This window comes from Neodiprion pinetum, chromosome 3 (genome assembly GCF_021155775.2).
Source record: "Neodiprion pinetum isolate iyNeoPine1 chromosome 3, iyNeoPine1.2, whole genome shotgun sequence".
NCBI classification, from domain to species: Eukaryota; Metazoa; Arthropoda; class Insecta; order Hymenoptera; family Diprionidae; genus Neodiprion; species Neodiprion pinetum.
In genome coordinates, this window is record NC_060234.1 from 55,268 (window position 1) to 78,969 (window position 23,702).

The 23,702-nt window shown below is 37.0% G+C and overlaps 2 protein-coding genes across 20 annotated transcripts in view; one reads left to right on the forward strand and one right to left on the reverse strand.

Moving 5' to 3' along the window:
• The window catches only part of PIP5K59B (Phosphatidylinositol 4-phosphate 5-kinase 59B), a 59,157-nt gene that overhangs the window by 12,636 nt on the left and 22,819 nt on the right, over positions 1–23,702 (reverse strand). The window contains exons 18-19 of one of the 17 annotated variants that reach the window (XR_011176790.1): positions 7,972–8,108; positions 7,664–7,881 (exon numbers count right to left, since the gene is read on the reverse strand). The exons of 2 other annotated variants lie outside the window; for them this stretch is intronic. Coding sequence is in view for 8 of the 15 variants with exons in the window: in XM_046615182.2 (XP_046471138.1) it covers positions 11,633–11,923 (291 nt within the window). In the remaining 7 variants the exon portion in view is untranslated. Of the gene's footprint in view, positions 1–7,663; positions 8,109–11,266; positions 11,924–11,943; positions 14,855–18,518; positions 22,209–22,722; positions 22,848–22,870; positions 23,696–23,702 lie in introns of those variants that run through there. 14 more of the 17 variants (XR_006881931.2, XR_006881930.2, XR_006881929.2 and 11 more) reach the window with 14 other exon arrangements.
• Positions 560–11,492, forward strand: LOC124213678 (epidermal retinol dehydrogenase 2). Of its 3 annotated transcripts, XR_011176793.1 has the most exons (8): positions 560–710; positions 3,685–3,877; positions 4,131–4,487; positions 5,774–5,888; positions 6,160–6,241; positions 6,391–6,501; positions 6,724–8,271; positions 8,346–11,492. XR_011176793.1 is itself a non-coding variant. In XM_046615211.2 (7 exons), the coding sequence occupies exons 2-7, from the start codon at positions 3,698–3,700 to the stop codon at positions 6,788–6,790; spliced, it is 912 nt and encodes a 303-aa protein (XP_046471167.1). In that variant the 5' UTR covers positions 560–710; positions 3,685–3,697; the 3' UTR covers positions 6,791–11,492. The 3 variants fall into 3 exon arrangements, 2 of the variants coding, with proteins under 2 accessions (XP_046471167.1, XP_046471171.1); XM_046615211.2 differs by having other exon boundaries at positions 6,724–11,492; XM_046615215.2 differs by lacking the exon at positions 4,131–4,487 and having other exon boundaries at positions 6,724–11,492.

The following is a 23,702-nucleotide window of genomic DNA, read 5'->3' on the forward strand; positions in this document are numbered from 1 at the left end:
TGTCTGTTTTATCATCTCTCAAATGTCATCTCGTCATGGTTACGCTACCGGCGGATGTTATCCCTCATTATCAGTGCCTGTGCCAGTGGTCTGTACTACATACATGCACATGATACACAGGCGTGTGTAACTAGCTGATTATAGGGGCCATGCGGCCATGTGGCCTCGTGGTCATCGACTTTTATGAAATTTCCTTTTCTCTTGAAAGTTTTGTGGTTAACAATAAGCTTGAACCCAACAATGAGTCGCGTATATTATACTCCCATGTCGTGTGCGTATAATGTTGTACAGTACATTTTCTGGTCGTTCCTTCGAACCATGTGCGTCTTTGCTATTTGTTTCCCCGCTGCTCTATATTATAGTACCGATACACGTTCGTTTCATTAACCACTATGGCGATCGAAGATGTGAGAGAAAGTCAAGATAACCTTGCAAAAGTATCTTATTTTCAGGTATACCGTATAATTAGCGGTCATTAAATTTGCATGACATTAAATTGTTCGAGATGAAACGGCGGTGGGGGTGGAGGCGAGGGGAGCACGAGAACCTTGCCTTTGGTTGCGAGCGGTAGGTTTGCGGGCTCGTTTGCCTAGGAATGGCCTCTCACTGTTTAGTAACAAGTGGTTAGTACGGTGAGAACCTTGCCTGATTACGGTGCATGCTACGAGGGGCTATTCAAACTGAACGGAGCAGCCTCGTGCAATAACGCGGTAAGAGAATTAGATATTTGACATGTTTCAATGAAAATTCGCTAGCCATTTGACGAATAAACATTTATTAACCACATAGGCATCGTCATTGGGTTACGGTGAATCGACCAGTCATCGATCATTATTCTATCAAATTTACACGAGGTCTGCGTTCAACTGTCACAATTTCAACGCAATAACGTTTCATTCAAGGTTTCAACGCTGCGGTATTATAATGGAACTGCTTCCAGATAAAACTGTACCGTCAACTTGAAAACTTGTATTAATCATCATCCGTACATGTATACCTACAAACATACCTACCTGCGATGTGTAATTTCTACACGCGTATTGAAGGGATAATGAAAACGTATTTTCATTATCAAATTGTCGGGCAGTGATTCGTGTTTTTCATACGGTTTAATGTGTATGACTTTTCAGTAAACAATCAGTGTAGACCACATATTATTGCGAATGCAACGCAAGTCGTGATTGAAACGATTGTGTAAACCGGTGAACGGTATCAAATTCGACATAGGTACGTATAATAATGTAAGCGATTCAAATTTCCTAGTTATATGTAAGTACAGAATGCGGTATTTGCCCAATGTGTAATGTTCGATATAGATAGTAATCTTCAATTCAACGTCCATCATGTTTCCACTATATTGTATTGCGTTTATGACGACGACTGCGCGTCGCGTATATTTCCCTATTGCTAGCGGCTTGTGTTCAATATAACTTGCCAGTGATGTATGAAAACTGATTGCCAGCTGGTGTGGTAATAACTGCCCGAAAAGGACAATGTACTGCATATTATTTGAAATAGACAACCCAATTAGTATTAGCTAGATAACGGGGCATGAATTACGTGCATTCAAAACATCCATTTATATGATATTGCCACAGCTTTTACAAAGGGGAACCGAAAAAAAATAAATAAATAAAACTGACCCTTTTTTTTACGATACATTCCAAATGATTGACAACGCGACATATAATAGTGAATTTCGTTTGCATCGCACCAATGTGTTTCTCGCTTCGGTTAGTATATTTCAGAAAAATCGTTCGCAGACAGGATTTATAGCACAAGCCCGATAGGTCCAAGTTCAATGTGAGCTGATCAGCGCTGATGTCTAGTTGAAATATATAATACGTTATACCGGTTCACCTTGAGAATTATATGCGAAACAACAATCACTTTCGTAATACCGTCGTCGATTTCTTTAGACGTATATGTATACTTGTATGTAAGGTATAATGATGCATAGGTATGAAACCCTCGCACTACTTTCGTACAGGTTGCTCCACAGGGCAGGATACCTACGCGTGACGTCTACACCTATGTATACCAAGAGTTTCCCGTGGGCCTCAACGCTCGGCTGATTCTTAAATTTATTATGAAATGCAGCTTTGGTTGCCTATATCTGATAGCGTTGAGCGGGGAGTTTCACGGAATACTCATGGCATACACAGCGTATACGTATCTGTATACCGATTGCTTTTCACTGCCGATCCATTCATCTTGTCGATTTTGTACAGCAGAATCGCTTGTAAACATTGATTAGTAATAATTGAATAATTGAATAATTTCACCTATCAATATCTAACGGTTTATGCCGCGATTATAGGTATTGGAATCACTCAACTCCTGCCGGCAATTTCCCGCACGGTTGGGATCTAAATTCCAAAGTACAAATGTTCAACTGATGAAATATATTGTGAACAAAGGATATCGATGTAAGAACCCCGTTAATTAAGTTATAGGTGACAGATATCATTTATCCATGGTTGGTAGTGTGTGTCGTGTGCTACGCATGAAACCAGTTTTCGGGAGCGAATGCGGAAATAGAAGAATTTCGAACACACATTTTACGTCGGTAAATGCTAGGGGACGGAAAACGTTCCATAAATTCGTAATTCGCTTGTAATTTGTGATTCCGACGCCAATAAAATACTCGCATCTATAACATCAAGCCCTTCTGATTCTTACTCTTTGTTCGGGTATACCTTGGTTTTACCTTGCTGCATCTCCAAAATCTCCGACTATTAGAATCGCAAACATTGGGGTTGGCCTTAGTTCGAAGCCATTGACCTGCCAAGGATAGACAGCTTTCATAACTCCTTCCGCTCCGACGTTAAGGATGGCCTCGATTTCGCGTAATTATATGAATTGGAGGATACGCATCAAGTCAACATATTTTACATGCGAGATCACCATTGAAATACTTTTTATAGCCATACAGGTGGCCACAGAAATTCCGGTAAAATCCTTGAGACTTCCCCTAGTCAAAATCTATTGTTTCCCTGCACCGACGCTAAAAAAAAATACATACAGAGATGAGGTTTTCTTCTTTCAATTCAAAAATCCGAACGAGAACAACTAGGATAGAAAACAATACTAAAAAGATGGTCGGATGAGGGAAATACAAAGTTTAACTCTGTCGGCACGAACTATCAAAATCGAACCTTTTCGAATTTGAAACACGTTCGTTTAATTAATACATCTTTTCTACATTCTTCCGTCGCGGGACGTTATTACACAGCGCATGTTTTACTAATTTCATTTGCGAAGAGTGAAGCTATGAAGTGACGGTGTACGGAAGAGCGCGGCTAATAACTTTTTTTACTTCAATTTTTTAAGTCGCAAGCAAATAGAAAAAAATCACCGGCTGATAACAGAGATAACAGAGTTCCCTGAAACATCAATGTTTTTGCCTGACCGTGGTCACCCTGTGACCAGATCAATCACCGGCAATTGCTACAATTCGACATTGACGCGTCTTAGCGGGGTAGACAATAACTGTTATGCTAAAGTACTACATAAGATTACTAATTGTCACATAAAAGTTTTCGCGTTTATCACTCCGCAGGCTCGATTGCCTACAAAATATTGTCCCGGGATAAATGTCACACCATTTGATTTCTTGATAAAAATTCTCCAAACGATACGGCGCCACAATATACTGAACTTCAATTTTTTTTTATTCATCAGATCCCGGTGTAGGATGTTGACACATCAAAGCGAGCCATCAAATCACAATGCACGAGTTCCTGTCACAACCTTCTTCTATCTCGGAGCAGAGATACTGCTTGCAGCACTGATCGGTCTCTCATTGGCTATGCTTGCTATCATAAAGAGTACACTGCCAAAACCACCCAGAGACTTGACCAACTATAAAGTTGTGGTATGAATATAAACGCACTTTGTCGATAGTTGCGTAGTACAGATAAATCAATTCCTCGCCTCGTGGTAATACTGCGGGCACTGCACGGTATGAGACATATTATAGTTTATAGGTAGAGGAATCTGATTTTACGAGGTACCTATAAGTATAAATTCAGTTTCTTTTTTAACCTACACATACGTATAACACACATTATGAAATCAATCAAATGGGGGGAAAGAGTGAAATGATTATGATAGTTTTCGTCCAACAGGTAACCGGGGCAGGATCCGACTTGGGAAGAGCTGTGGCTCAGGCGTTCTTTAGAGCTGGGTGCGTGGTAGCGTTTATTGATCAGGATTTGAATTTAAATCAGAACAATTCGCCAGATCCCGCTTCGCAGCACCGAAAAATGAATGACTTCGAGCGGTTTAATGAATTTTATCAAGTACCTACGGAACGAATGATAATTACGTACAAGTGCGATTCAGCGAGTAGATCGAACATCTCTGATGTGGCGGAAAAAATTCACAGAGATGTTGGACATATAGACGTCTTAATCACCTGCCCAGAGGATTCTAGTAAAGATATTATCACCTCCCTTTCCACGCATCTTATGAGTCATTACTGGGTTAGAACATTTCTATTCTGTATTTCCCGGTCTTTAAGGGGTTATATACAGTTAGAATTTTCAAAAAATCGATTTTTTTTTTATTTTATTTTCTTAATGTACATATATTTAAGAATACACACAGAAAATTTCATATCGTTCCGGTGAATATTTCCGAAGTTACACGCAAATTTGAAAAGGCGTTTCAGAGTGCTTGAAAGTGCAAGGCCGGAGCGAAAGGGTTCACCTGAAACGCTGTCCCTTTTATGCACCTGCCTATCGTAAATGTTCCCTTCTAATATATTTAGATGCGTAAAGCAACAGTGTGTTATGTTTTTTTTTATACCTGAAAGGTAAATTTTTATTTTTCTCTCCCCAAACTTTAAACGCGTTTTTTTCAAAATGGTGTTTACAAAGTCGGTGACCAACATTACTCGAAAATGGTTAAACCGATTGGTCTCAAATTTTAACACGAGCTTCTTAAATATATTTTTTAGTAATTAATCGAAGATTTTTTATCACCGGTAAATATATTTTTTTTTATAAACAATTTAGGGCCGAAATTTTGGTCAAAAATCGATTTCTTTTTTTGAGAAACCGCCACATTGTCAAAAAAATTTATTTTGCTTATTCCTTCGATTAATTACTAGATTTAACATTACTTTAACGAAATCTGTTTGGTTTTTTAATTTCTGAGGATCCAGTTCAAAGATATAGTGATCACCGCAAAACGTCTTTTTTGAGAGGAGCTCCCGGAGATCAGCTGTAGCTCTTTTCCAAATAAATATTTTTACTAATAGTAAGTCTTAAAATACAGTTAAAAGAAAGCATAATATGTGTACAAATTTTCAGATCAATAAATTTGAAAGTTTTCTCAGAAAAAAAATCTGAAAAATTCGCTTTTTTCGGCCTTCTAACTGTATATAACCCCTTAAATATTCTTGTCGGCTAAATCTGTCGAATAAGGCATGTTTACCAAATAATCATCGACCGCTACACTGTTGGAAAAAATATGTTTATTTCAAAATACGCCCGAGGTCATGAAAGGTTTACTAAAAATTTTTATCTCATCTTAAACCATTTGCACACTGAAATCCAAATTGAATTAAGGGTGCCCAATAAGGTGTGCTGAAAATCACACGGAAATTCAACACATTGCTTTCGGAACTACAAACAGATTTCGAACGAGTGTAAAATTTCCAACAGCGTATTAACCTTACACTACAAGGACAGAATTTTTGAACATCTTAAAATTTAATTGATTCGTCGCTTTGTATCCACTATTCTCCTTTTTACCAATGTTTCAGACAATTTTAGCATTCATACCTTTTATGATACAATGCGATCACAGTCACATCGTCGCCGTAATACCGACGACGTCAACCGAGGATGCTCATATGGGATCGAAGGCAACTGTTTCTGGTTGGTAAAAATATTGTTTTGTGTCGTAATGAGTCTTTCCATGTTCAAAAAAAAAAAAAAAAAAAAAAAATGAACAAGCTGGGAATATCCTCGCTATCTTCAATCTGGTATAATTTGTCAGCATTGCCACGATATGAATTGTATAAATAATTGCCATTGAAGAGACTATCGCTACACAAATAATTTTTGAGTACGTATATTGCAGGCACTGAGCAATACATTGATCAATCGCTATAATACTCTTGTTCCTTATCGATGGTTGTATATTCAGGTATTATTGAAGCGATCAGACAGCACGTTAATAGCGCAAACCAGCTGACGTTCACCACCATGGCTCCGAAGGCGGACGCAAGGTACGTAAAGCCCTCAACTCCCTGGAGCGAGCGATAATACTCAGCTAACACCAAGCTGTATCCCAAGCGGGACAAGTGGAAACAATAGTTCGTTAAAGTACCCCGAATTGTCGAATATTCATGTATCGTTCCATGTTTTCGTTAATCAGGTTAATGAACCAAAGTAAGCAACAAACGGCACAAGATATAGTCGAAGCTGTTCGTAGAGATCAATACACTCTGATCACAAGCTGGGGATCTGACGCGTTGTATCCTGTCTGGTAGGTGTCTACTCTTGGTTAGAATAAAAATACGTTAGCAGCTAATAATGTATGTGTATGATTACTACCGCTTTAGCCCACATCATTCTGGAATGATCGCTCACATCGAAGATTATTGTTTGACATTAAACCACCACCACCACCACCACCGTCATCATCATCATCATCATCATCATCATTGTTGCGCCTTGCCTGTCTGCTCATAGGTCTACCTTTTTTCAGCTGCATGGCCTACGAAGCAATCCACACTTTCACCCAGTGGTTATACAGGCAAGGTTGTGAAGATTAGTCGTGATTATTTCCCGTAAATTAGGACGCATGAGTTCAATGTCAGTCTGACTGTATATTTTATTATCGTTCGTTGAAGCGTAGTAGAGATAATGATAGTTTCTCAAAAAATGTATACAGTTTATATTGCAATAGGTACATTAACATAATGTTGCGTTATGCCAGGAAAATATTAGAAATACATTTTGTAAACTGCAGAAGTAACCTTGCATAATGAAAGTTCTGTCAAATACGTAGTTGAATGATAGAGTTGAGCAGAGCATATAGCTCAAAAAAATTTTATCCCACCCAAACGGAAGCTTAGTGCAAGATGAAACTACAACAAAACTGATTTCAATCCATAGTTTAATAGTAAAAAATTAATTTGTTTCTCAAATTCACCCGAAGTGCAGCCGGATGAAAATTGTATTGGACCCTTGCTAAGGGCCGGTCTGATTTACACACGCGCGCGCACGCACGCACGCACACACGGACACACATGTACACAACTACATGCTTCTACAGTGAGTTATGAAAATGTATCGGTTCGGTACGATGCTAGATTTGTACTAACCATGTTCCAGATTTATTGAGTTCTTTTTTTCACCAACTCGGTGCAGCGCATACATACTCATAAAATATTTGTAAGCATACCAGTACAAAACGTAATATATGTAATGCCATACACTACATAACATATGAAATGTGATAAAGCCACGAATATATTTACCTATGTATAAGTGTGGTGAAATTTTCAGTCAGTTTTATGCCATAGAGTCGAAGGTTGTCAAGGCTTGTAAATAAATTTCAATCTCGAATTAGTACATCATAGTGACCGCTGTCCGTGTTTCCACTGAACAGCAGTCTTGCAGTACGGTAATTTTTATTTACCCGGTTATGAAAAATCCGTTCCAAAATTTTCCTGCCATCAATTTGTCGATAAATCGACAAATTCATGTGGTAAAGTTTCGTCGCGACTACACACTCTAGTTCTGTCGCGTAGGTACCGTTAGCAATCATATATTCGTAGTAATCCTGTCGATTGGAGATATTCCATTCCGCCATTACGAATGCACTGTAGTCATGCCAATTATCCTTGATATACTCCACCACCTAAAAAAGTGAATAAAATCGGCACTGACGACGACGACGTTGCGAGTTGGTTGCATTGTCGGTGACAGGATTTACTTTGTTTATACCTACCATTGTTCGGAGTGATCTGTGCTCGTCTTCGTCACCCCATATTATGTAGCTCACTGAACGATACATGCAGTTGCCATCCCCAAATATTTTATACACGCTGAAAGTACCTTCGGGAGATTCGAACTGGTCCGTAATTTCTTGATGATGAGAAAAAAAAGAAACATTGTCAAAATCAACCTGCGACGAGAATCGTTGAATTCGGCCGAAAGATACGCATATACGTTGAGAATAATTGAGTAAAGTGATCGGTCGATGAAGGGGAATCCTACAAATTCCAGCTGATTGTCGCAATTCGTACAGGTATACGCATTATTTAATACATTATGATTCTTATATTATTTAATATCTAAACATCAGAACCTGACCTCCGACAGAACGTAACGAGTGACGACTCCGGGGAGTGGATGGTTTTTCAGGGAAATTATTTTTCAATTTCCTTCGGCCGTCGTATAGCTTGTTGCAGTTATAATCACTCGCCGGGAAGAAAATAGATTGGCTTCTTTTTCCTCTGCCACTGTCACCTCTGTCACAATTACGAGCATACGTAACCTCAACGGGACAACGCAGAGGTTTGCTTTTCTTCTTCAGCCGCGCAGAATTGAACTGACTATCTACAAGAAATATAAATGACCTACTATTGAAATAGATTTTCACCTATTTTTCTGAAAATTCGAAACTTATTAAGTTGATGCCAACAGAAGATAACCCCTAAAAGTAAACCAAACTGTTCGGTGAGTCTAGATTAATTATTAATGTTACCAACCGTTCGCTCGTATTTGAGCGTATAAATTTATGCACCAAATGCAGGGCGAACAAAGCGTGCCCAAGAGCGCCAACGACTGGAAGCTGCGATCGTCCAGTTTAATTTCTTCGGAACTCAAAAATCGAAGAAGACCACTACGCTTTACGTTCTTCCTCTGCGTTTAATTTTTCATTAATTTCGTTCAACAGCCGCAGTGAAGTACCCGGGACAAAATATAAGTGAATAAATGTCGAAGCGGCGGAAGATGCTCGCTACCATCATTGCTAGAACAGATAGTGATTCATGATAAGAGTAGTTGTGCAAATTTATAATTTTCAATTGAATTTTCTGGCTTGAGGGCCCAAGAACTCGCGGTTGCAGCTTTGGTAAAAAACATACGTCGGAGCGTAACACGATAAATGCGAGTGTCAGTTTATTCTGCTGTTAGTATTCCTGCAGAATCTAATGAAGTGAGCTCGAATTTTGCAACAATTATAAATTCTGATAACGATATTTCGCAATCTGCGGGTAATAACAATCAAAAACATGAAGTCTAACGAATCCGTAAACCGATCCGTGTTGTCGTCCGGGTCAATTTATCGATACGTCTGCATGAAATGAGTAATCAATTAATTTTTTTAAATCGTTGATTTCACTGTGCTTTATTGGCATAAATATACACGTATGTTCCTTGTTCATTGATAACAGATAAAAATATCTGATTTTATGTTTATCTTCAACGTTTGAGTTGTGCCTGTATGTCAATTCTGTTACCAATATACGGTATGAATATGTCTGTATCCTGGTTACTAATAAATACAGTAAAACGTTTATTCTATACCCTTGTAACTAAATTTTCAATGCCTCCAATAGTTACAACCCGTGCAATATATGTAGATTTTTCTATTACTTTTGTGATAATGTTTGCCTAAGGTTTACCGGGTTTTGTTGCAGCATGGATTCAAGTATTTATAAAAAGTATGAATTTTTTAATTTCAAATAAATATCTACAAAGAATATTTTTATGTGAAAAAGCCTCAGCTTGCCGATGAAAATGCACTGGCTTCCAATAAGACTCGATAATTTGACGTAATTGTATGAAAAACTGATTTTCTGTATCCGCCCCCTTTTCGCTAGCGATGAAAATATTAATCATGTATCTTAGTCTTATAAGGACATAAGTTACATATAAGTATAGCTTTACTGTATTGTACTAAAGGTACTGAAACGTTGTTAAATAAATAATACTCTATCGATGTTATAAACGTTGCCGTAAGAGTTATATTTTTGTCGAGAAAAACTTGTATTTCGAGTGCTCAATCATTGTAAATAAAAATATGCGAGTAAGCGAAAAAATGTATAGGACTGAATATACGCCTCTCGACAAGACCTGCAGCTTTGATGTCTACATGTTTCGTCAGAAAACTCATATCTATGGAGATATTCGGCAAAACCAACTTTTTTGTTCTGAAAAAATGCTTCAGAGGTCGTAACAATTGATTTAAAATTTTGAATTCTTTTTTGGGAGCTTTTTTTAACATTTCTCACAAATAGGGGCATGGAATTTGAAGTAGGTCGATTCCTTCGCAATGACACTGGTAGAAATTGTTTAAATATTTAAGTTATTTTTTAGCGGTCTTCTGCGTTGCATTCGGCGTGGAAAGAAGTAATCGAAAAAAAATCACTGGCCCGATCGGACTTTTCCGTCACATACACGAATTGATGGGTGTACCCTCCCCTTAAAACCCTTGGCCGTTAAAGCTCGCTCGGGGTCGGTACGCCTAGTATGGTTGATTTTTATGCTCGTTCGCTCGCTACGCTCGCTCATTCAATTGGATAAGCCTTACTTTTAGTGGTTTACCCTATGTTCGTAAAATAGTGAAATTTAACTGACTACCTGATAATATTACTCGTATACATCGTAATATATATAGCATAAATAATTTCCTCTCAAACTGCGTGACATAATTTTTTGTTTGTTGCCGTGTGAAATACGCCATTTTGACGCTCTGAAAAATCGCACCAGGTTAAAGCCACATCTCCACTATACTTACAGTATACCATTCGTCTGATTATGTACTATATTAGCAACTCACCGACAGGTGTGTTTTCGTTATTTTCAATTTTCTTCGATTGTTCCTGTACTTCTAGATTGGTTCCTAAAACGTATGTAGATACATACATGTTGCTTTGTTAGTGAAATATACTCAACGAATAACATTATTGACAATAAATTGAACTCACCTTGGAACTCACTAAACAAATGTCCCCACGATCTTACCGTACGTACCGTACTCCACGGCTGTTTGGATATCAACTAAGATCGACGCCGGCAATTTTCAATGAATATGAGTTAATACACAGGCGGACGAATCATAAATGATATATCTTATGTACAAGGATTACTGATTACTATTAAATATATACACTACACACTGACATGTAGGTATATATCACCAGCATACTTTCTTTATCCTATCTAAGAAAAGAGGATTTCTCAAGGAACGTAATATTTTGCAAAATCTACGTCCTCGTAAACTTCAAGTACGAAAATATCGTTATAAGATTTATTGAGGAACACATCAATTATTATACATTAGTTACCGTGTATCATACATACCGTGGGTTTTTTTATTATCGAAATAATCATGCGTCTAGGGCAGACCACCGAAGTTACAGCTCACATTACAATCCATGAGCGTTTTTTTGATAGAATAGCATAATGTGGTCACCACCGAAAACGTGATTTCAGTGGTACAATCGCGTATGATATGAAGACCTCGGTACAGAAAAAGTGAAATAAGAATTTTTGGTAGATACAACCTTATGGAATTAGCTGACGTAGGATTTTATAATTGAATCAGTATCAATGGAAACTTGTATCTATCAGGTGAACCTACGGAGTGTTAGTTCTGAAAGTTAAAATTCGTCAGATAGAGGACCTAGAGTGCAGGAACTAGGGAGCGCTCGTCTTGGAAGTCGAAATACACCAGGTAGACGACCTGGAGCCCAGGAACTACGGAGCGCTCGTCCTGAACGTCGAAGTTCACCAGGTAGAGGACCTGGAACGCAGTACCCAGAATGTAGAGTACCTGGTGCTCCAAATTCCCGGAGCGCGATTTTCGCACGTCCTCTCTGCTGCGCATTTATTTCCGGACTGAGGAATTTTGCTGACTGATTTTGGTGGTCGAACATATAAGAGAAAAAAAACTTTCGGTGACGTCAAAATGTAATTTCTGAACTTCCGAAAATCCGAAATTTTTATTTGGATCTTTAATACTATGTATGATGTATGATATATGATGTGTGATGATGATATGATGATTTTCCTACATTCGTGTCTGTATATCTGTAGGACCATGACCTGAAAAAAGCCGATCCCCCCCTCCAATGCTAGCCAGATATATGTCAAGACCCCTATGCATAACGATCATATAAGATCGTGTGGCATGTACATACATGCCCGGCATAGGCGCACATTTATACAGTTCTACATATTTTATATAAATCTATATGTTACGTCTTTGTATGAAGAATGGTTAGAATACTCTTGGAATGTGTTTATTACTTCCATATCGACTATCCTTTCAAATATCTAATTAGATTCTATAATTAATACTACGTAATATAGCCAATTCACTCGAAAACGAATGATTGCGGTATCAAGCTATTACTTGAATATTTGATTTTACAAATAAACAATAATACTATCTAACAATGACTTTTTTATACCATGAACCAAATTTTTACTTAAGAAACCTTAAGTACAATTGGAGCAAGTTGATGATTAGTATGTCCTGACTAGCGGGGTACTTTCGGTGTTGGAATGTTCGCAAACACCATTCCACTGTTGTACAGTGATGTGTATAAACACATGGGAAACAAGAATGTGCCTTAGTTGAGTGACCTCAGTTATAGAAACTGCGATAATATTACCAGTTCGATTCAATCTTTTGGTGAATAGTGTAAATATAGCAAAACCTGATTGTTATCATCCTCGATATTAGCAACTTGGGCCACTCAGCCAGCATCTTGATGGCCTATTCATTGGCTCTGGTATGCAAGTGTATTCAGTCACATTACCTCACCATCTGACTGGCTCAGGCATCGATTGGTACAACAATGGTCCCTTTCTCTTTGTTCAACTTAAGATCAAAGCAATTCACAACGACTAAGTACATACTATTACAATTGTAACAGATAATAACAATAACAAGAACAACAACAACAACAATAACAATAATAATGATGATTATGGTAATAATAATAATAATAATAATAATAATACTTGCAATAATAGTAATAGTAATAATAGTAACAATCACTACAGTCCCGCTATACTCTTTCGGGTATGTCCCCATAAGCTGACAGCTTGTGCAGGGTAAGGGAGGGGTGGATTAGTACCATTACAGATTAGTCTGCAGCCGTCTCAAGATATTTACTATAAACACCCGCATTCACACAAGGGACAAGGAAAACTGCAGAAAATCTTGTTCAAGTATAGCCGGACTTGTTTCAAACCTCAGCTTGCCGATTACGTGCTTGAGCAATGTGACACTTTTTTACAATTTTTGCGAGTCGTCGCTCAGGTCCGCATCGATACGCTGGGCATTTCAACTCTAGTCCCCCCCTTCCTCAGTCTCGTACGCTACATGTTACGCTACTATCGTCGGCATGTGAGTTTCGATGGCATCAAATGTTCCCTATACCGCCCTTGGTAATTTTGTATGTTTCGTTCTATAGCTGAATATCGGGGAGATTTGCGATTCAAAGGATCGTTATTGCTTTGAATATTTTTTCGTTATATTGAAATTGATACTGATAAACTGATGGACAATCTCAATTGGACACCCAGAAAAAGCACATCAACAATAATGCTGTATAATTTTTCCTATATATTATATCACATGTTCGTTCCATTCGTATCCATTGCATTAGCCACGTTTTATTTCGGTGGACATACCAATTAATATGCTATTTCCATACCACGTAATGCATGTGTATATCTAAGCCCTTTAACCGCGGGATTCCACCGTGATTCATAAGACGTGCAACTGGATTCATTTTTCGAACCATTTTGTGACTACATTTCGTAGAAATAATGCATCACAAATAGTTCAATGCATTCAAATGAATGATTTTAATTGCGACTTCAAGATTGTGAGTGATTACCAAGTGTAGACAATCATATGTTCCAAAGATGAAAAATATTGGGAAATAAGAAATAATAACACAAAATTAGTACATTCTACAACTTCCAGTGAAACGTTATCTGTGACGCATCAACTTTTCTAACATGTGAATTAAATGGATTTAATTTTAACATAATAATATATGATTGACTCTCAAATATTTCAAACAAGTAATTTCGTACCTATTGAAGTCCAAATGGGAGTGTAATGATAATATCAACAAACTTCACAACATATGCAATTTCTGGATACAAGCGCGATACCAGCCAATAACAAATGCATACCTCGTCCAAATGATACTTCATGTTTCACGACATACATATATCAGTACATTATGTAACAAGGGAATAATTTGACTGAGAATTGTTGACTTGAAAAGTAGTTACCCCATTAGCGGGAGAAAAGTGCTGCTGTTTTCCCAGAAATGAGCGGGAAATAATAACTTTTCCCTCGCAAATGCGGGAGAAAGTAAGTTTGAGCGAAAAAATGATAAGAGAGAATTATACCTATGCTACATTCGTCCCGTTTTTCAGGTTAATAAAGTGGCCATTACCGTTGAGTCGGGGTTAAATATATATAAATATACAACGGTTATGAAAGAAAATGGAAGACTACAGTGGTTGTGATGTGCCAGTTGTGTATAGCATTAATATCAAGTCGAAATAGAAAAAACTAGAAGAATATAGTTTAAAATGAAATTTACAATAAGAATAAGAAATACTTGATACTTGTTCTAATGGAAACAGACCACATGATTATCCGTACTTGGAAGTACTTTGCGCAAATCTGTACATTACATCTTACTATTAAAACTTACAGAGTTACAAAAACAGTTTGGTTTAGCTGTTTAGATTTTTATGTATATATATTCTATTGGAGATTTCTGAACGCATCTTCATAGCAATTCTTCTCTCAGATTTTTGTTTCCTTCTTCGTGTTAGAGGTGCGTCTGAAAGGGTTGAAAGAACGTTGATAAGAACTCTTTAAGAGGAAAAAACTGCGAAGTCACCATTGGTTATACTTAATTTCGCGATTCGGCTGGGGAAAAACGTACGACTGGAAAAGTGCAGCTATATGCGGTCCAGAAATGTAGGTATTCGAGACGACTGAGTAAACTGAATACATATATTGGATGTAAATCTATGCTTCCCTCGTCGCTGTCACAAGTAGTCACATTCATGTGGAACTTTCTCCCCCTCCCGCCCCTGTTGTGACTACACTCATTTAGCAATTTTTTATTTAGAACTTAATTAAAAGAGCACTCCTAATATTATCATTATATTACAATATATTCAAATAAAGTAACAATTTGTACGTTCTCAGGCAATAGATAGGTACTCAAAATCAGTAGAAAAAAATTTCTTATTATTATATTGTGTTTGACTGAACAAGAAATTCAGGCTTTTCTTTTACATTATTCATTACTGACATAGCACGCACTGTTATTTTTTTGGAAGGCGGTGGGAAACTTGGAAGTCTCAACGTCTTCTTCGTCCAAATATAAGGCATCATTGTCATTGTTTATCAAACGGAAACTTGTATAATTTGTTGATTTTTAATGACAAATAAATATCAGAACTAAAAAAACGACTGTCAAGGAGCAAAAGTAAGCGTCGAATGAAGACATTATCTGTTTTTCGGCGTATGAATATTAAACGCGGCCGAAAAGTCGGTCCACGAATGTTTTGAATAAAGCGCGTTGAAAAAGTATAAATGCAACCAATTTTCAACTTCAAAATGATATTCTTACGATCAATCCGCCCATAACCATATTCACTTGTATTATAATTGTAGCCCCCCACCGCACCTTCTGGATCCCTCCCTTCCACTTTGTGTGTAACGTAATTAATGGACCCCCAGTAAATATACGCATGTTTCAAGAAAAGTAGGTACCATCACGTATGATCACATGCATATTTATTAAAATAACTTTTGAAACCGATTGTACTAATTCAGATAAATAAGACAAAGGCATTTTGTCAAGATTTTATTCCACCTTTTTGAAATGTTATATCATTGTGACGGCGTTCCATACAAATTCGTAACTTGCAATCATGATTAGTATATAACAAATTTTAAAACTGGATCATTGAAAAATATTTGCAATGTGATTTTCAACGTTAAACGAATGAGATTCAATTATTATCACTCAAACGTCGACTTTGGTGCCAGCAATGTGAACTTTACAAATCACTATCAGCATACAGTATATACCACAAGGATTTCGTGGAGTGTGTATACAACAATGAGTCCGGCGCACAAACTTGTTCACTCTGACATTGAGCACTTGCTTGCACACAGACGCACTTGCACAGATAAGTAATGGAAAGCCACTACCGCTGCAGTGAACGTAGCAGAAACGTTTGTCTACCGAGCTAATCACTGTGGGTTGACCTCATCGCGATTGTCAGGAACCCGCTAAATCAACACTGACTTATATAAACCTGTAGCTAAAAATAAATCTGTACGTAACTTTACAAGCCTAACTAGATTTAGTAAATGTTATTTGATTTCCTTATTTATCCGTAGCAATATACTTTTTGACGTTACAGTCAAGTATGCATGAAATCAACGTTGTCTAATAGCTTGACTACTGTCTTATAAAAATAGTAATTTTATTACTCACTTCAAGTATCGTACAGGAGTGGCTACACGTTCTTCCCCTTATTTCCACACATGTTAAATAATTTTCATTCTAATAAAGTTCACCAGCACAGTAATTGGCGAATCTAGCAATTTAGGCTCAACTTTTTTTTATGCAAATTTACACTAATTGTGGTATTTGAGTATTTGCGGATATGCAACTTGGCGAGTGACTGGACCTCGCATTACGTTCAACTAACAAGACTGATAGCTAGTCATTGAACCAAGGAATACTCGAAAGTAATACAAGTCTATTTCGCGGCCTAATTATGAGTGAAACGACAAAAGCTGATGTGGTCTCACGGTAATCTTCTCACACCCACACCCAGCGTCTTCAGCTTTGTTGTGGCAAGGACTATGCGGCTCAGGCTAACTCTGTTTCTGATCCCTGGCTTCCAAAACATGGTCCCTGTACTATGTTCGTATCGAGTCTCGTTCCCGTTATCGTTGGTAATCTGTTTCTGGATCACCCATAACAGATGATACTACAGGATAATTAGATATAACGTCTCTTACCGATTGCATTCTACCGCATGACAATTCACTGCAAAAGTACTTCACAATTGCCTCTCAATTAAGAAAAATCAACGCTAATTCAAACTGTTCGACAAAACCTTATAACGTAAAGTTGCAACGAGATACGGAAGGACTTTCGAGTCAAAATGTCCGCACAGTTTGAGTGAAAAGAGAATATTACATGCACAAGATGAATTTATTGTCACCGACGGTGACCGGATGTATACTTGGAATTTCATCCCGACCTGTACGTATATTTGTGGTGATGCACACGTTGATTGGCATATAGCTGTAGTCATCGTGAAAATGTATACTAAGCTATTAGCACATAATCCGATGAACTTCAAAACGTAGCACACGAAAGTCAAAAGCCGCCGGGATTTTGGAATTAGCAGGAAAATTGTGTAGATTAGGATAAATGAAAGAATCATCAAATTTGCATTTTGGATAGAACATTCAAAAGATATATTGCTATTAGGGGAATGGGGGCTGCTGTGAGTACTGATATCCAATCATTTAGCAGATCTTCAACTGTGGAAGTACTGGTTTTGAATTGAGACTTGAGCTCAGCAATATTCACAAAGCTAAACATCAAACAGATACACAGTTTCTAATGAAAAACTTTTCATTAATAACATTTCAAATTATAGTCAAGCGTATTTAACGCCAGCGGTATTAATCAATCATTAATGAACCCCGTTTAAAGTTTTCTAAAACAACCTCTCAACTATGGTAATATAAAATCAACAAATGTTCCAAGTTAATCCCTACTTATATGTGATATAATGTAAATTTACCAAGGGAATTTCATGCAGTGATTAATGACTTCTACTTCTAAGTTTATCCTAAGTCTGAATGAAGTAGGTATATCTGAAGGGATATCCTAAGATCTGACAGGTAACGGTTAGACTTAAAAGCAGGTCGTTTAAAAGCCAGCAAGAAATTTCTTGAACCACGGCAGGTATGATACTGGAATGCAAATAGATATAAATATTCCACTGTGCTCTCAAAATAAACTATACCTATCTGACATCGAATGAATAACTACGTACAGTAGTGTTGACTGAAAATGTTGATAGCCTGCTTAATTTAAAGGGATCACAGTGTCTCGAGTTTTGGACAGGCGACAGGCGTCGGCAGGTACTCGGCAGTTACCGACCTGATCAGAAGTTGATCCGACTAAAAATAAGAACCTGAAACTACCTTCAGGATCATTTGGGCCATTGCCATATTCAGCGGTCTTTACGTGACTCAAGTCAATGTAGTAGTCCGTGATTTAAACAGAGTCATTGATTCGTTGGTGAACACGAGTACAACTGACGCAGTCGTTTTACACGGCTCTCTTTTGTTTCGGTTCTCATGTTCAGCAACGAACAAATTACCCTGTACAGCTGATGACACAGTTCTCTTTTATAGATTAGTAAGTATATTAATACTACGAGCGTCGGGCGAGATACCTGAACAGTAAATTTATTTTGAGTACAGTTATTTCCTTAGTTCAGATGCCGACAAATTTCATGATTCAATTTTAAATGCTTGTTACGCCTCAAATCGCATGGCATTCCGAACATGCGTTGAACAAGGTTTCATAAAATGATAGTGAAAATAGTGTAAAAACACAACGTAAGGTTGCAATTTCGGTTTGCACCCAATTTCCAGAGTTTTTGATAATAACTCGACAGTTTCTTATAATCAGGTATGGTTCGAAATTGGAAGCAAAAAATTCAATGTGACTCATGTTCCCATAGGTGCTCTGGATAGCGATTATAAAATCGCTATTATCGATAAACTTTCGTGATGTTTGGCGCTAAGCTTTGATGATTGTGCAGCCCCAAGAACAGTAAGCAGGCTAGAGCCTGAAACGGAGCATATTCGTAATGTTATACTTGATGGGGTCAACTAGTATATGAACACTTATATAATATCTTAATTACATAACAATCATACTTAAAAAGCAGCAAAGCTATTTTCTGTATATGTATAGTATCCGATATAAGCAATGGTTATAGTACGTATCAATATTATTTATACAAAATACCAACGAATCTTACATGTACACTAGAACTTAAGTCAATTCTAGTGCTTCTAGCGGCACGAAAAAGGGAAGGAACAAAGTAAAAATCTATGGTGTCGTCCAATTTCTCCATTACCCCGCAACATGTTAATTTGTGGAAAACCTGGTAAACCTGAGGAACCGCAGTTTCTAGACGACCTTTCAAAAGCACGTGAGAATGGATTTTTCACACCAGATCAAATAAAATTAGCATTAAATTAAACTTATGGAAGTTACAATAATTATCATGTACAGACAGACAATGTGAAAGTAGTTGTACATTGATCACTACTTTTAGATCATAATGCACTGAACACTGATGTGGTCACTTTTTAATAGTAAAGAGTAACGAATACTGTATAAATATATTCAAATTCAAATGGTGAAACTGATTATTTTGCATCTAAAATTGAATTCACAAATGTTACGATTTCTAAGAAAGTACTCGTTGATATTTTGAGTGCAAGCGTTAACCCTTAATTACAATCGTTGAACGACATTTTGGCTTTTGTAACATTTAGACTGGAAACGATATCTTTTTTGATTTTAGTTCCCGTTAACATATAGTTACACAGTTTTTAAATATACGACTTTATAACGCATAACGTATAAGGAGTTATACGTGGTACATAACAGACACACATATACGTACATATTATGATTATGTTGAAACTTGAAGTTACATTTGAGTATTGATTCGGTTATATTAACTAAGTATTTACATCCTTTTATAAACTACATCAATAATCGACAGCTACCTCTCAGGATCCCAAACTGGTGTCAAGTGAAGCCAATAAGTGACATTTAAATGGTACCAGACTTAACAAATTTCATTTATCATTATTTGCTACCGTCAGTTTTCCCTCTGTCTAATATGCGGTACACATTATTATCATCTTCTTTAACACATAGACACTTTCATTAACATGGACAACATTTTCAACATCGCCATCTCACAACTATACCTTGACAGAAGTTTGTGTTTACCTCTGGAGAGGGTAGGATATGCCCAATGAAATGGAAAAGCCACTGATGTAATCACGTTCTTGAATACACATATTTAGTACAAATGACGAAACTCGTTGCTGCAGATAATCATCTGCAAGCTCTAGCTTGCCACAGCTATACGTCAGCTCAGATTCTCATCAACATATTAAATATTTTTTCATTTAATATTATACAATATACATCCAATGTTGAAATATGCGAGTAAAGGAACTGGTCTTAAATTCAATCGAATCCAAATATTACCAATATCATATTAGTTACAGCAAAGCGATATAAGAAAATATGCCAGCTGACTCCAATTTTATTCATGGAGAATTCTCCTGCTTAATCATCAATAATGGTGTCCAGCCGTCAGGCACTTGAAAATATCTCGAGAATTCCAACTTTTTCAAATCAAAGTACCCATTTTGCCAGACTCAGAAACTTAGTTTTCCAATCATCATAGGAAATAAATAAAACTTTCTGCTTTCTTCAACAAACAGCATTTGTCCACTCTAAATTATACGTTTTACTGCAATCACCCATGATGTATTCAAATGTGAGATATTTATTCTTAGATTGATAATTGGAGAGAAACGAAAAATTATTTTCAAACAAACAACCGAGAGTAAATATTAGGGTATGAGAAAACTCAGGTGAAAATACAAGAAGTTTTCGGAAATACTACCCAAACAGTGTTGAATTTACATCAAAACGCGCTTCGCAGTACTATACCTATAGGTATGTATACTACAGTAATATTGGACAGTCGAGTTTTTGTGATGCGTTATAGGAGTAATCTGTAAACTATGCAGCGCTATTTCGAGGTGTGTGTGCGTGTGCGTGTATTTCCGATCCGTCCAGAAATAAAAAATTTACTTATATAAGTACTCTTGTGAAATTTCCGGACATTTTGAAGTATTCAAGATCGCTGGACACACGCGATGATGTATTATTTGTAACTAGTTTATGAGTCTAGCAATTGTCCAAAAATCAATATTCAGGTATAAGACTCAGGATTAGGAGTAAACATTATTTCAGCCAGGCTCGTGCTAATCTAATACTAGCGATAATGAAAGTTTGTAACTTGTTGTTGTCAGAAAGAGGTATGCAAGTACGCCTCACTTTCAGAATTTTATTGACTCCTCTTATGTGCGTACGCCTACCGACGATGATTTTGTCCTGAGACTGTCACTGCTAGTACAAACTTACATAAGGAATTTCTTCTGTGGCAGGATTAATATTGCTTGGTGCACTCGCATATAAAATTGAATAAATCCTTCCAATTGATGAAGAAATTTAAATTTCGTTTTCAACACGAGGCGTGAGAATTTTTTTTACATAATTAATTTTATTGGCATTTTATTTCAGCTTGCGTTCCCAGGTTCAGAATACGAATCTCATGCTTTAAGCCATAAAATTTGTCAAATAATCTATGCATCATAAAGTTTCAGCAACTATAATAACTTCTACTGCAAAGGTTGTGGTCTTGTATTAAAACTAGCTATAAATGAAAATTGTATATGATCGTTTAGTGAGCCTCAGATATTACAATATATTATACATTCTTGGATGGTGCTTCCAGTAGAATTACGATAACAGTAATTGTGCTGTAGTTCGAAGTAACTGTATTCAACGTGCCCGTCATGCCGATCAGGGACCAGTAATTAGAAAGAATGGCAAAGCTTCATGATTGAATACCAATCAATGTTTATAACGTTACAGATTACCTCTTAACGCAATGATAAGATCATTTTCACCAAAAACCAAAGAGTACCAAAAATTCGATGTAGTAGTAGTGTATAATTACCAATAAAAACGCAAATGCCGACATAACACGAGAGTAGGTAATTGTACGTACGGCAAAGAACTGCAATTTGCTGCCGTTCTTAGGACAATTTGTCGTTTGATTAAGTCCTTTGATAATTAATAATTGACTTCATGGATTGAACGGTAAAGGGAAAAAAAGGAAACATGTCGATTTGCAGGACGTGTAACTTGCATAGACCAGTGACGGTCCTTTGTGGAGATTCATTGTTGCAGCATAATTTGTCCAATGGTGGTTCCAAAGCTATGCAACATTTCACTCCCGCTGCAGAATCGCCTGACACGTACAAATATAGAATCGCATGTCATTGAGATCGGAACAAATCGAAACACAACATAAAATACAGACACGAACGATATATATTCTTATCGATGGGTAAAGTGTAATAATCTGTACACTAAAAGAATAGATATTCAAGAAAGAAAAAAAAAATTATTCGAGAAAATAACAAACCCAAAATAAACGCAACTGAAATAATGAACCGTAACACAGGGAAAACAACATATACACAATAATTGAAGCGAGATACCCGACCCCTGCATACCCTGCGCACAAGTTGTGTCAAACAAACAAACGGCGCGGCACTCTACACGAAGAAGCGCGGGAATCTACCTCTACAAATGTAACAGTAAACATAATTGATATTGCACTGCAAAATGTAACAAGAAAACCTTCATATGAGAAACAATAAACTAAACTGAACTCAAATATAAGAATGACCAATGGTAAAAATTATGATTTAAATTAAGAACGCATCGCTTTGTAATACACGGTTGCAAATAAAGATTACCTTTCTATAAATCTATTGGCGACGACATCCAGACACTTGGGACACATTATCCGGCCGGCAATTATTAACAGTATTCACATTCCAGGCATGTAGTTTCGAACATCGTCTGTGCGTATTATTATTTACTGTCATGAGAAGGCATGTGATTAAACTGTATCCAGGCAACATCATTCCTAAGCACTACAGTTACTGTGCATTCGCGTTTGTATTCATTTAAATTAGGCTCCGCAATAGATAAGTAGGCCTTTTTGAAAGATATTATTAAGTGGTTACATGCGGTCGCAACTTTTCAAAAAACGATTTTTTTTATTGCATATTATTATAGTTGCATGATCTAAGAATATTTTGCCGAAAAGCCAATGTCTAATTTCCAAAACTTGAGAAATTTATGAGCACTCGAATGAAACAATGCGCGATGTGCGTCTCAATAGAGCAGAGTTCAAGGCTAGAAATATCAGGCTTTCAGGAAGCTGAGAATGCGGCAGAAGGCCTTCTATATGCCCGAGAAATCGCCGATTAAGGGCATGAAAAATTTCTATTTCTTCTGAAACAGAAATCAACGTCAAACCAGAGGTCAAAGCTTTAAACGCGTTCATATGGAAACTACATTTTCTACTTCGCTGTTCATCCTAACCTGGACACCATTCGATGGAGTAAGTTCAAACTTTACATATGTATGTCTTTTATGATTCCGCATGATAAATTGACCGGAATTTTTTTTTAAGATTTAGCGCTTTTTGATGACAGTTAAAATACGAAGCGATTTTTGATGATAAAAAAAAAAAAGCGACGATTTTCTTCGAATCGTCATATCTTTTGGATTTGTTCGAAATTGCGAAATGCCGATCGGTATACCATAACTATTGTCATCTATATTAAAACGAATTTTGAAGATTTGATTTCAGACACGGCACTTGGTCGCTGCAACGTACACCGTTTGGTCCTACGAAAAGCGCAGAGCTACGCCGTTTTTCTGTCAA